This window comes from Calypte anna, chromosome Z, assembly GCF_003957555.1.
Source record: "Calypte anna isolate BGI_N300 chromosome Z, bCalAnn1_v1.p, whole genome shotgun sequence".
Taxonomy (NCBI): Eukaryota; Metazoa; Chordata; class Aves; order Apodiformes; family Trochilidae; genus Calypte; species Calypte anna.
In genome coordinates this window covers 32,614,252-32,629,490 of record NC_044274.1, presented here as the reverse complement: position 1 = coordinate 32,629,490, position 15,239 = coordinate 32,614,252, and the positions used below count along the sequence as shown (strand labels likewise).

Genomic DNA, 15,239 nt, shown 5'->3' with positions numbered 1-15,239 from the left:
ATGTTTTATTTCTTTGGAATTCAATTAATTTTGTTTTTCCTCTGCCCACTTCACCTCACATAGTAACAAAGAGATTTTACAGCTCATTAGCTGTACTGTTAGATTAGTTTTGGAAACAAGATGAGCAGGTGGATTGGGTCTGTTTATGGTTTTTGTTTGTTTTTTTTTTTATATAGAATATGAAAGTATTGTTTTCCAACTTTTTCTAGTGATCTCTTGTTATTGCATTGTGTGTTTTTTGTTCCTTAGTGGTCTCTGGAGTTCAAATGGCAGATTGAGTAGACAAGATCAACAGTAAAAATTAAACTAGCTCATGTGTCAAAGCACCTGAAAGAGGTGTTTCAACTTTCCTGTCTGCTAATATGGAAAATTCTGTCATCTACATGCTTCCAGGCTGTAGGAATACCCTTTGGTAGGGCTGCTTAGGTGTCTCTCCCTCTGTAACCAGAAGTATCAGATGCAGCATGTTGAAGTATAACAAAATGATGTAAGGAGCTCTGGCAGCCCTAACCTATTTTCTTGCCTTTGGTATATCAAGTAACTTCAGAAAAGACATTTTGAGGTGTTTTGTGGTGGTGGTGTACCCTTTCTTGACTGTACTGTTTCAGTAGCTGAATGTGAGCTGAATGTGGTGGTTTTTTTGCCTGTCTGTCCAGTATTTTCTTCCCTATTAATTTGCATGTCACATCTTGTTGTTGTGTAAAACCAATCTATAATTAGACACTGAGATATTTACACAAAATACATAAATTTTCATTTTCACGCCTCTTCTATTGACACTTTAAATTTCAGAAAGTCTTCCATTTGACTACTTCTTGTACCTAAATGTGTAACTGATTTCTTGCACGTCGCTTAAAAACAAGCATTCTGTTTTGTGTGTCATAGCTTTAACATCTTAGCATTTTAGAGAAAGTACTTACCTGGAAATATGTGTATAGGTTTTCTTACTTCCTACTTGAAATTTAAAACTTGCATCAGATTTTCTTTTTAGGACATGACATTTTCTTCTTTCTCTGGGAAGGAACATTTTCTTGATGTTTGTGACCTTCTTCACCTACCAGTTTTCTTCCAGTCTTAAGCATGAAATTTCTGCCCAAAAGAGATTACTTAAATGAATCTTGTATACCACCAGAATCTAGAATTCAAAGTATAGAGATCAGATTAGGGTGCAAGGAGCTCTACAGAGTTTTATTTAATATAAGGAAGTCTTGCTTCAGTTAATCAACCTGTTCCTTAATTGACTAAGCTGAAACAAATCTCTCTTAAATTAAAGCATATGCTTTTGGCAATGCTTAATTATGGCAAATTGAATTTGCACCTAAAATTGTATGGGTAAAAGCTTGCTCTGGAGGTGAGCCTAAAGTTACACTGAAATTGAGTCTGAAAATTAGTTGGCATGCAATAACTTCAACCTTTATCTCCACCTTCTCAAAAAATATTGGAAGATAATGTGTAAAAAATTAAAATATATCATCACACTTGAACAAAAAAGGGGAGGGAAAAGGGAGTATTTCTAACTTTTCACTTCCTAAAATGACTCTTTTTCAACTGGAAAGTTTTGTGTGTGTCAGAAAGTCTTACGAATATGTTCTGTGAGAACATATTTCCTAATTTATTGAAATAAAAGGCATCACTTATGCTGTTTTTTGTCTTCCTTCCTTCCTTCCTTCCTTCCTTCCTTCCTTCCTTCCTTCCTTCCTTCCTTCCTTCCTTCCTGCCTGCCTGCCTGCCTGCCTGCCTGCCTGCCTTCCTGCCTTCCTGCCTTCCTTCCTGCCTTCCTTCCTGCCTTCCTTCCTGCCTTCCTTCCTGCCTTCCTGCCTTCCTGCCTTCCTTCCTTTCCTCAAAACATCAGTTTCATGATTATACTTACTTGTACAATTAAGACTTATTTGCCATTTCACGTGACCCCTTTTTGGCACTATTTCAGGATAAAACAGGAATGGAACTTCGTATTAGAGTGCCAGAAGAAAGGCATTCCTCAATCAAAATACCTCAAGAATGGCTTTGTAGACACCAATGAGAAGATCTTTGACAGTTATGGAAAGACTCCTCCTGTCCAGAAAAGGCGTGCTTTGTTAGATGAAGCAAATAAGGAAAAAAACAAGTTTATTTTTCAGCTTTCTGGAGAGCAGTGGACGGTAAATATAACAGAAGATGTTTTATTGTTTGGGTAGCGTAGCACCATAGCTTTTAATTCCACAAAAATTCTTTTGCCACTGTGTATGCTATTGGTGCTTTTTCACACAGTGCAAAAAGCATTTCCTATTTTACTGTGAAGTAGTGGGTTAGTTTTCAAATATGATTATTTTAAATTCTCTAATGATACTTGTAATTTAGCCCTCTGAAATATTTTGATATTAGAAATTATATCGCAATAAGGTATCTTCCTCTGACATTCCCAATGGATGAAAGAAGATGAAAATAATATTCATCTTTGTTGTCTTGTGGATGTCTTCCACTACTCAGAGATGTGTCCCCTGCTCTAATGGTATGATAACAATTTTCTGAAGCTCTGTTCAAATGAAGATTAATATTAGCATCAGTCCACAGTGGTCTTGCTGAAAAAAAACCCCATTTTTTACTTGAAGTTGTGTTTTATATGTAATAGATGTTTGAAAATGAGCTCTCAATTAATTCTGTTTTCAAATTCTGCAAAAGGTGGATCAGAGATGGTGTGAAGATTACTAGAGGTGTTACAGCTTTGACTGAAATGTGGTTTGAATGTACACTACTTTATTAATGAGAAAGTGAAACTAGGATTTTTACCTTTATTTAGTTTATAATTTTGAAATAATTTTTTGATATTTTAATTACAAAAAAATGCAAGTTAAATGTTAACCAAGTGGCTAAACTTTACTAAAACAATTATTTTGATCCACCTGAATCACTTATTTGTCTCAGATTTGATCTTGAATATGAAGACATTTTCCAGTTTTGGGTTTTTTTCCTGGCTTTAGTCCTTTTCTGAATGAACATAAAGTTGATGAAATTTTAGAAAGATAGAAAGCCCTGGTTCCCATCCTTCTTTAGTAAGGACGCTGCTTCTTCAGCTGATGTCAACCATTCATGGGATAGTACTGAGTGCTTGAGAGATATTATGCTTTATCTTTCAAGAAGCTTGGATATTTCTAATGATGTTAAATCTGTATAGTTTTTTATTGCATACTTTCCTATTCTGTAAACTTTTTAGGTATGTTAGGAGACAAAAAAGGAAAATTACAGCTCCTTAGACACTGACTTAATAGCAAACGGCAAATACTTTCATCAGGGAGGAGAGATCTGCATGTTGCTTATTCTTTTCTGTCAAACCTTTAACATTTTGTTTTGTCAGCTTGAACAAGGCTTTATATTAGGAGGTAAAATCAAACATAAGTAATTTGCTCTGTTTTTCATAGAATTTAATTTCAGTTTGACATGCTGATTATTTTTAAGATATGTCAGTGTTCTTTTATGTGCATTGTAGTGCCATGAGCAGTATTCTCCATATCATATGTTCACTGTGACCATCTCATACATTCACTGAACCTCCTAAATTATTTTAAAAATTTGAACTCTACTTGATAAAGTTATAAAGGAAGTGTATTTCTCCTTAGTGTAAAAATATCATTAAAATTTTACTGGTTATAAAAATCATATAATGTTTTAAAAATTTTTTAAATTTTAATCTTGAATGCTGCTTCTAAACCAAAAAATGAATCAGAAATGACACTCTCTTCCCTTATTACTCTCTCACAAAAATGTGCACCTAGGTAAAATTAATTTGCAGACTATTACAACCAAAGATTCACAAGATAGAAATTTGAATGTTAAAAGATCTCTTGTCATGTGGCAATTTTCTCGGAGATGTCTGTATGTTCTGTAGCTGGAACCTGTCATGTCATTTGCAGTTTAGTTTTCCTAATGAGTTCATGAGTTGAAGGTCTGGAAAATAAAGGAGAAATAGGAGATGGGATTGCCTATGCAGTTATACAAGCACACAACCAGCTTGGTTTGCTGCTGTCTGGCCACTTGCTGTTGTCAGCAGCAGACAGCACAACCCTGGGAAGTGTCCATTTGGGAACTGGCTGCTGAATTTACTCTGTCTTTTGCTTTCAGCTGATAAGTATTTCTATTATGTTTCCCCTTTCCTCTCATCAGCAAAGCTGTAATATATCCTCTAGACAGTTGATAGCTAAATCTGAGTAGGTTGCTGGTATGAATTACAGATTAAATTTTGAGAAATGGGCTTGCTTCTGGGTTGTTGTTTTCTCTTTCTGGACACCATGAAGTTAAGTCTAACAGAGTAAGCCCCAGTCCGTGTAAGGATTTTTTAAGATCAAAGCAAGTGGCTTTACCACAAACCTTCCCATAGGTCCCAATGCAAAGGCTCTCACTGGATACTTCAGCGGCTAATGAACTGAGTCTACAAATAAAATAATTATGCTATTTGAAATATTGCAGTCAATTTCAATGGTAGCTTGTATTGGGCACTGACCAGTGCCTAGGCTATCTAGATGGCAAAAACATAGACATGGTACAAAGATGTTATTATCTTATATTCCATGTCCATACAGCATAACAGTAAATCTGGTCCACTGATTGAGTATGAGGCTAAAAATGAAATGAATAAAACACTCCAGCATATAATGGCATAGCTTGGACAATTATTTTGAAAATCACCTGGACAATGCTCTCTGGAAAATCACCTTGAATCTCTTTCTGAGAACCTTTGTAAGGGAAAAAATCCTAGTAGGAAGAACAAACATCCAGTGTATCCTTGATTAGAATTAGATATTTTAATTTAGCTAAGAGTCAAGTAGCACTATTCCTAGTTCAGAAGTTAAGAATTAATAGAAAGCAAAATGCGTTACTCTTGTTAATGTCTTGGGGGATCTATGTAATCTAGAAGGAAAAAACATGGGTTATGTCAATGTCATATGTATAAAAAATAGTGATTCTTACTGTATTGTATTCTTAATGCAGAGGAACCAAATTTAGAAGTTATAAAAGTAAAGGAAAAAAGATTACATAATATTTTTTATGGAGCAAAGTTAGTGATAACACTTCATCCAAGTTATTTGAAAAAGAAACTTTCAGAAGGGATATGTGTGCAACTTATCCAAAATATTTCTATTTCTTGGACTGTGTTTTATCTTCACAATTTTGAAATGTTGGCAGGTATTAAGAATGTACTCACACCTTTTTTTCTTTTTTTTTAATGTAGCAAACCCTAGTTATTCTCCATACATCCACTCCTTCTGTTCCCATGTTGCTTTTTACTCCATTTTGATGTGTGAAATAAAGCACTGAAATGTGTTTTAAAAAAAAAACAAACTCTAGCTGGGAAAAACAGGTATTATAGACAAGACCACACAGATAGAGTGATTCAGATAGGTTTCAGATTTAAAACAAAATGATTGCATTAGCAGTTAAAAAATGATGATATGGTGACAGACATTTGCAATGGTCCTCAAAAATAAATACCTACTATGAGGATTCGACAAATTGCTGTTTTACATGAAGATAATTAAGGCAAAGTGTTAAGATTTAAAGATTTGGCCAGGGAATATTTTTTCCCTGTATTTAGATACACGGTGGAAAAGAACTCTAATGTTATGCTTTATATTTATCTGTTCTTATTTCATTAAAAGGAATTTCCAGATTCTCTGAAAGAACAGACCTATCTGAAAGAATGGCATGTGAACAATACATCGATACAAACCATTCCAGGCTACATTGCATTATTTCAAGATCTGAGAGTACTGGAACTGTCAAAAAATCAAATCAACCATCTTCCAGTGGAAATTGGTAAGTTGTTTCAAGATATTCAGCTATCTGTACTTACATGGTTTAAATATATTTTATGGGAATGAGCATCTATGCATATTCTTATTAATTTACTGATAACTGACTTCACACTTGTTTCCTGTGAACCATTATGTCTAAATTTTTACAGTTCTCTGACTTTAACTATACTTACTGAATTGTATGCATTACCATGTGTATAGCATGGATAAAATATGGTAAAAAAATGACACATTTTTGTTATCAGATTATGAGGCATTTATTGACTGTATTCAAGTAGATGGAGAGTTCTTTTGCAACCATGTTTTACTTTCCTTAAAGGTTAAAAAAAATAGAAGTATTGCAGAATTGTAAACCTCAAACAAGGCAAACTGAAACATAAATTGTAGTAGAATGGAGCAATATAAAAAGTTGCATGAAATCCACCTTTTGAATTTTATGAGTACAGGAATGTTCCCCATTTAATAAAGCTCTATAACCAACATGACAATTGAGTTTTTAGAGAAAAAAATTCTTAAGTTACATACCTTCGCTACTTTAAGCTTCATAACAAAAATTTTAGTCTTTGCCTCTCCTATGTTTTCTGATCTTACAATATAAAAAGTTTGTTTGAAAGTCTGTAATGGTTTGAGAGAGATTTGCTGGTTTTAGAAGGAAGAGTGTTGCTGTAAACAGTGGTATATTTGAGAGTTAAAGATACTGAGTTCACTATAAGGCCCCTGTAGCCAAGTCCATGAGCCTAGGTGTACTAATTTCTCAGCTGTTATTTTTAAATGTAATGCAAAGCTTCCCCAATCACTGGTGTGCCTTATGTACACTAAGAGCTAACAGCTGGGAAAAAAAAAAAAAAAGAATAAAATCACCAGCTCTATAGTTATCATAGGGTCAACGAGGAAAAACACCAAAATAGAGAGCATCCTGATACCTAGTAATTCTTGCTAGACATCCTTGCCCATTTCTACTGTATTGGTAGAGTAACAATAGTGCTTCTGATTTTTTTTACTAACATATTTTACACAGAAAACTTCCCATTGACTGAGATATATTTCAACCTGTCAGCTAGTATACTAACAAATCATAAAGAAGACACAAGTAGGAGATAATAGGTATAAACACTGTTTTGCCAGCACATTGTGAAACTCAGATAGTTGAGTGAGTTTCATGTACATACACCTACAAAATAGTGTGGTTACCTCAGACCATTACACATAAGTTTTTATGTGTTCATTGCTTAACAATTGAGACAGGTAATTGCTAAGAAATTTTTTCTTTATTCTTGTAATAGTGTGCATCACTGCTGAAAATAATTCCCAAGAAAAAAGTGATTATGAATGCTAATAATGCCTTTTTCAGAATTAAGGCCCAAACCCATTGTTCTAGCGTAACCAATTCAGCTATATCACACCTTTCTTTGGAAATTAGTTTCAATTGCTTCAAGTAGCAATTGCTGTTCTTTCAATTGTGCTTAGATGATGTGATTTCTGTTCAGCAGTAACTTTAATGTTATTCCCATTTATTGACTTTCCCTCCACCATGCTCATCCCTCTAGCTTATACCCACAATATTAATTTCTTCCTTTCAGTGTTTTTTATGGATTTTTTATGTAACTGACTGGAAGGGCAAGTGAGTTTTAGAAAACTGCTGTAGGTCCTGCCTCAGACTCAATGTTATAGCACTCAACATCCTCCTCTTAACAGTGAAATATTGTTGAGAATTTTTTTTATTCAAGATTCGTTAAGTGAGAGTGGGCGTGACTGTGCTAAACAATCATGTGTAGAAACCTGGATATGAACATTTACTTTTGCGATACTGCATAACCAAATTAACAAGTTTGGTTATCTGTAGATAGTTTTTGTATAAAAAATTCTTCATCATAGCAGTAATTCTAGCTTATCTATACAGATAGGCTGTACAAAGATTTGATAATATAATTTAAAAGGAAATAGTAAAAAAAAAGCCACTCTGGGCTTTTTTTGTTGTTGTTCAATTAAACTGAGCAGTTAAGCACTTTTTCTAGAACTACAGGTTATGTCCTGTGTTGACAAACTACATACTAGTAATTCAATGGAGCTGCCATTGTTGTTATGACATAAATTGCAGAGAACTGTTTATCTTAATTTTTATAATGCTCTTTTGTTGAGGAGATATGTGAGGAGGTATATTTGCTATGCTATTCTTTCTATGCTTTTCTTTTAATGTACTATATGCCTACAGATATCTACACTAATGTGTATTGGAAATGCTTATTATTTTCAAATTTTGAAATAAAATGTGTTATTGTGAAAGGTCTTGGGTAATCTGAAGTCTTTGGATTCTTCAGTATGAGTCCTCTCAGACTTTAGTTAACTAGCTGCTTTTCACAGGGAAAATAATCAGTATGGATTTGGTTTGGGAATTCTGTCTAAGCAAGGAGTAAGGACTGGGTGCTAACTCAGAAAACAAGGTCTCTAGAAAGGTTCAGTTCTAAGGTATTCATCATTTTCTGTTGTATTTACAAAACAAGAGCAAACAGGCAAATATCACAGCTGAAACATACTTCAGAGTAAAAGTTGGCAGTGAAATTTATGCTGTTCAGTCTTTAATCTTCAGATGGAATTGGAACCAAGTTTAGAACAACAAATCATCCAGCAGAGTCTAAACTGATGATCCATGTTGGGACTACTGTTGATTCTCACAAGAAGGCTTTAGAGATGTGAAAGAGCAGTGGATGATAAGGATATTTTCACTGAAAAAAAGTATTGCTGCAGTGGCAGTCTCTGGACTAAAATATCTGCAGGAATTGAAGTTCATGTTCCTGATGTTCATGTTTGACTCGCTTTGGAAGGGAATGCTCTACTCTGACTCAGAGAAAAGAAAGACTTAAATCCATTTGCAGATATTACAGGACACTCTGGGCGAAAATCACCTGTGCACCTCAACAGATCAAATTTGAATTAGAAGATAGATGGGATTACTTCTGATTTTTTTTTTTTTTTTTTGAGTAGCAAATATTTTAATGGGAAACAGATAAAAATAAAAATTGTTGTCTGTCTTAGAGCTGTGAGGTTAGGTTTTTCCAGGAATAATAAAAAATGATTAGGAGGCATGTAACTGGTGGATTTCTTTGACAGTGTCTTCTGAGTGAGTTTGAAATTCTGTCTCTAGATGCATGGTTACAGAACAGTCTATATGTATCAGTAAGTGCTAGTACATTACTAGTTGTTATAACTAAAAGTACCCAAATGACTGCGTTCCCAGATCAGCATAGTAATTAGCGAACTGCATTTTCAAGTGATCTCAAAGTTTTTGTGCTGGTATCAGATAGCTGTATCAGGACTTTCTGTCCCATAAATAATTAATTAAAAATCTCAAAGAGCTGTTAATAAAATCTTTGTATCTCATTATGTTCTCTCACATCTCTGAAATGCCGAATATTTAAGAGGAAAATAATTGTGCTTTTGAGACATATTTTAATAAGAAATCTCAGGGATTTTTTTGGGTCTTTTTTCTACTTCACAGTATAAAATTCCATTTGTCCGTGCCATTAATCCAGGTTCCTAGAACTCAGAGGGGAACACTATAAAGCATACAGTTTTCAATTTTGTATTACTTCTAGACATCTGAAATAGCTCTTGCTATTAAGATTCCTGGTGTGCTGATGTGGGAGTTTCCAAGAATCTTAGTTTAAATGAAGTCTAGTTTTGAGGAGTTTCAGACTCATTGCTTACCCTTGCTATTTATTTACTATTGAAAGCTATCATTCCAATAGCTCAATCTTGTATACAACTGAAGAAAATTTTGATTAGATTTCCAATTTGAAGGGGAAGTATTAAAAACCTCTGATGCAAATTTTAAGTTTGCCAATTGCTTTAAGGCTAGTTGCTCAAAAGATAATTTGCTCATACTGGAAGAGTTGGTAAGCTCCTCGAAATTTAATCCTTGGTTACTTCATAAAAAAGTACACAATTGTACTTATTGGACCAACCAGAGAGGAAACAATATTTTTATTACTCTGGTTAAGCTATCAAAAAGGCAGTATTATATGAAAAGGTAATGAAAATATTCTACTTTAATTAATTTCAACATCATTGGGTCTTGCAGATTCCAGTATCTTATTAAGCTGAGTTTCTTGAAAGCATTTAACGAGTGTCATTGGTTACTAATCTCAAACTGTGAGCACTACCATGGAAACTATTCATTACATAAATTATTTTTGCCAGAAGACTCATACGTATTGACATTTTGTGTTATTTAACTACATTACATTATATTGTTATCACCAAACTTTGCAGTTTATTTCTCAACTTCCTTATGCAAAAAGTCTTTAGAAAGTCTTCATCCTTTCTTTACTTGGATGTTTTAAACAGAAGTTTTAAAAAAATAAGTTTATTCTTTAACTGTTACTTGTAAGCTTGAACAGCAAAATCTCCTTTCAGATGAATCAAAGGCAACATCAGAGATTCAACAGAGGAGGCTGGAAATACAAGACAGTTTGTCTTGAACAGTAGGAAGCTGCTATCAGATTTTTGTAGATCAGTGAAAATCTTTGCATTTTACTCATTTATACAAACAGATCTGTATTTGCATTAAATTGGGCCTTTGTAATCTCATATGTATTTTACCTCTGACACCTTGTTAGGAACACTAACGTAGGTTTATCTAAATAGTGAAGTTGCATAATTAGTATGTATTATTAGCATGCTAGACTGTGCATCAGAAATTATAGAGTTTAATTACTCCTTTAAATTTTTTAAGAAGTAATGAATTAAAAATTTAAACCAGGAAGAAATGCTGTCTTAGGCAAGAACTGTGGCACTGCAGATCCCAGGGAAGCTGTGTATTTCATTACTGATCCTACTGCTTCTCCTTGGAAAACAGACATGTTTTAGCTGTTTAACTCCCTAATTTGCATTTTTTTTAGAACTGAAAATTCAGTGCCATTAAGCATAGTTAACAAACTTGTTGTAACAATAATGGTTTTATTATTACTACTTTGAACTGAGAATTGTTCTTGAATATTACTTAAAGGAATTGGTGAAAAAGTAGGTATTACACAGAACTGCAAGTTTACTCCCTATAGGCAGACCTCAGTAAATCGTATCCCACACATCTGTTTTTGTCCTGAGTTTGTTATCAGAATAAATGCAGTTGCAAGACTCATGTTTTTCCAAGTAATTTTTGTAACCTTAGCCACAGCAATTACTGGAAATTGACTACACTTCTGTCAGATTAGAGAAAGGTTATATTTGAGAATACAAAATATCTTGCATCTTCTAATTGCTTTTTCATACCTGCAAGGTGGGACAAGCTATATTGTGAACATTGACACATATATTAGAGATTACGAAAGGAGAAAAAAATCTTGAAAAGCATGGTTTTGTAAGGCACAAAAATCAGAAATTGCAGTTGACATTGTCTCTATCACTCTTCCCAAAAATACTGTTAAATTTTTTGTAATGTTTTTATTGTAAGAATTCTATTCCGTGTCTCCTTGGGTGATGCATGAGAAGAGTTAGACAAGAAGATGACTAGGATGTCACTTAGTTGGACAGGAGATGCATTGTCTACATTAGTTCTTAAGCTACTATTTGAACTGAGAGGTAGAAATTTCAGTGGGTGAAAAGTTAGTAAATACATTTGTTGTGGGTTAACATTTACAGGCACCTAAACCTCATGCAGCTTACTCAGCCTGCTGAATTCTCTTTGAATATCCCACAGCAGAATGAGGACAGAATTGGAAGGGAAAAAGTGGGAAACCTAATGCATTAAGATGAAGACAGTTTAGTAAGTGAATAAAAACAGACAAGCAGACAAGCAAACAAACAAGTCAGGCAAAAGCTCACCATCAGTTGACCAGTGCCCAGTCAGTCCCTGAGCAACAACCACCCTGGATAAATCCTCCCCATTGCTGCCCACCCACTCCCATCTTTTACTGATGAACATGCTATTGTATATATTCCCCTGACCCCTGTCATCATCTTGCCTACCCCAAGGTAAGTCACTGGGGCAGCAAAGGGAGAAGCAGAGGTGGCTTTCATGCTGTATCAGCTCTGTTCAGCAACAGCAAAAGCACTGGTGTTTTATCACCATTGTTTGGTCACAAATCAAAACTATAGCAGAGTACAGACTGCTATGAAGAAAATTCATTCCAGTCCAGACAGACTCAGTACTGTATCTTGCTGCCAAAACGAATGACAAAACATTCCAAATAAGTAGTTTCTTTTTCATTCCAAGGGGTTTTGCTCTGCTTCACTGAGGGGTTAATTGAACAAGAAATTAATTTGTGATCCTGTGATTCTCTATTGTATTTTAAAACATTTCTGCTTTAGTGGTTGTTGTGTTGCAACAAGATGTAAGTTGACGCTCGTGCCACTTGGTGTGTGGCAAATTTTCATTTGTCTACATCATGAAAATAAACTTGCTGAGGCTTCATCATGGGTAGGCTAAATTTTTATAATTTTATGGGCTTAAAAATCCAGAAATAAGTTTGTTCACACATTTACACCGTTATGTTGTTCTCATTACTCTCTTGTCACCAGGCCTGGTGAGCAGGACATTTATGTACTGCCAAAACAATGCCTGTTTCAGTCTCACAGAAAGTGGTCCTTCTGATATTTTAACAAAAAGAGCACTCTACAATGAAGATTACACAATGTTTTAACCAAAGAAACACAAAGTACCTCATCACTAAATGTAGCCTAGGACATTATAAGTGCCTTAAAATTAAGCTGGCGAAGTTGATATGTTTCAATAAAGAAAATAGTGAAACAAATGCACACATTAATAACCTTTTATAATCAAAATTATGTTATGATGGACGCCAAAGACAGAATTCTTGATTCAGTAAGTTTAGTAGGAGTTAATCCCAATTCATTGTTAATTTGTTAATTCCAAATTAACAGGTTCTATAGCAAATACTCCAATGATAGTCATCTAGTAAGCAAGCTTTCTAAAGTGCCCTAATATAAAGCCCACTTCTCCATTTCTAACTGAGGTTATTAGGTATTTTACCACTGATGGTAGAATCAAGGTTTTTCCAAGTCTTTGGTCCATCCTTTCAAAATTTTATCAAACCATGTTTGATTATGGGAAGCCCATATGAGTGCAACACAGTACTTTTACCCCTCCCAAGGTCAGTGATCATTGCAAAAAAATATTAATTAATCTTACCCATTCTCACATTAAGGAGATTTTTCTTCTCTAAACTAAGTATGTGTTTTAAATTTGCTTTCTCCCCTTATCATTTACTTTTTATTATATAGGTTTTTTAGTACACTGATTTTAATTATTTTTCCCTCACAGGATGCTTAAAAAACCTGAAAGTGCTCAATGTGAGTTTTAATAACCTGAGTTCAGTCCCTCCAGAACTGGGTGACTGTGAGAATCTGGAAAAGCTGGATTTATCTGGAAATATGGAAATAACAGAGCTCCCATTTGAAGTAAGAAAACAAGCTGTTTCTTCCATCCTTTTTATTTGGATTATAAGGTATTTTATCACAGTCTTAAAATATTTTCTTAACAGATAAAATGGGACTCCTTGCAGCTTTTAGCAGTAATGTTCTAGTAGTAATATCACTGAAAATGCCTTAACAGCACTTAAATGGAACAAAGCTTCTTTGTTTTGGCTTTCAAACAACTAAATTTGGTTTGCATTTATTCTGACATATGAAGGAGGACATGATCCCAATGGGCATTTGACTAGTTTTGATAAGAAGAGGGTTGCAGATAACTATTTTCTGTGAAAGTAAAGTGCATCTTGGCAGCCAAATTCACACACTAATCTTCATTTGTTCCCAGTGCCTGTTTTCCTTTCAAAAGAGTATGGAGAGGTCTATAAACAACACTGCATGTTGCTGTGAGCGTAAATATCTCTCTGAAAGGGATATTATATGTGAGGCATCACATGAATATATAATGAAGATTGAGGAAAGGACTCCCAGGCATGCATCAACATTGTTTCTTGTGTTAGATGCACAACTGCACTCTGCCACTGTTGCTCTGAAACTTACTGTTCATAAAGAAATTAAACCAATGGCTGGTGCCTCTCTAGTTTCATATGCCACCAGTGTGTTGCAGGTTCTTAATATCTTGATTCCTGGCTGATGAAGAAGGACCCGGGAAACTACAGGCCCGTCAGCCTGACCTCAGTGCCTGGCAGGGTCATGGAACAGATCATCCTCAGTGCAATCACACAGCACCTGCAGGACGGGCAAGGGATCAGACCCAGCCAGCACGGGTTTAGGAAGGGCAGATCCTGTCTGACCAACCTGATCTCCTTTTATGATCAGGTGACCCGTCTGGTGGATGAGGGGAAGGCGGTGGATGTGGTCTACCTGGATTTCAGCAAAGCCTTTGACACCGTCCCCCATAGCATTCTCCTGAAAAAGCTGTCAGCCCACAGCTTGGACAGGAGCACCCTGTGCTGGGTTAGGAACTGGCTGGAGGGCCGGGCCCAGAGAGTGGTGGTGAACGGGGCTGCATCCAGTTGGCGGCCGGTCACTAGTGGTGTCCCCCAGGGATCAGTATTGGGCCCAGTTCTGTTTAATATCTTTATTGACGACTTAGACGAAGGGATTGAGTCCATCATCAGCAAGTTCGCAGATGACACCAAGCTGGGAGGAAGTGTGGACCAACTCGAAGGCAGGAGGGCTCTGCAGAGGGACCTGGACAGACTGGAGAGTTGGGCCGATTCCAACGGGATGAGGTTCAACACGGCCAAGTGCCGGGTCCTGCACTTTGGCCACAACAACCCCATGCAGTGCTACAGGCTGGGGACAGAGTGGCTGGAGAGCAGCCAGGCGGAAAGGGACCTGGGAGTCTGCATCGACAAGAGACTGAACATGAGCCAGCAGTGTGCCCAGGTGGCCAAGAAGGCCAATGGCATCCTGGCCTGTATCAAAAACAGCGTCACCAGCAGGTCCAGGGAGGTGATTCTTCCCCTGTACTCAGCGCTGGTTAGGCCACACCTTGAGTACTGTGTTCAGTTCTGGGCCCCTCAGTTTAAGAAGGATGTAGAGGTCCTGGAGCAGGTCCAAAGGAGGGCAACCAGGCTGGTGAAGGGACTCGAGCACAGGCCCTATGAGGAGAGGCTGAGAGAGCTGGGACTGTTCAGCCTGAAGAAGAGGAGGCTCAGGGGAGACCTCATTGCTGTCTACAACTACCTGAAAGGAGGCTGTAGCGAGGTGGGAACTAGACTCTTTTCACAGACGACCTTCAACAAGACAAGAGGACACAGTCTTAAGTTGTGCCAGGGGAGGTTTAGGTTAGATATTAGAAAGAATTTCTTCACGGAGAGGGTGATTAGGCTATGGAATGGACTGCCCGGTGAGGTGGTAGATTCTCCGTCCCTGGAGACATTTAAAAAAAGACTGGATGTGGCACTCAGTGCCATGGTCTAGCAACTGCTCCGGTCGGTCAAGGGTTGGACTAGATGATCTCTGAGGTCCCTTCCAACCCGGCTAATTCTATGATTCTAT

The 15,239-nt window shown here is 36.3% G+C and overlaps 1 protein-coding gene across 1 annotated transcript in view; it reads left to right on the top strand.

Annotated features, from left to right (window-relative positions):
- The window catches only part of LRRC2 (leucine rich repeat containing 2), a 60,441-nt gene that overhangs the window by 18,653 nt on the left and 26,549 nt on the right, over positions 1–15,239 (top strand). Inside the window, exons 3-5 of the mRNA XM_008505759.2 lie at positions 1,928–2,138; positions 5,631–5,787; positions 13,066–13,202. Coding sequence (XP_008503981.1) covers positions 1,928–2,138; positions 5,631–5,787; positions 13,066–13,202 — 505 coding nt within the window. The remainder of the gene's footprint in view (positions 1–1,927; positions 2,139–5,630; positions 5,788–13,065; positions 13,203–15,239) is intronic.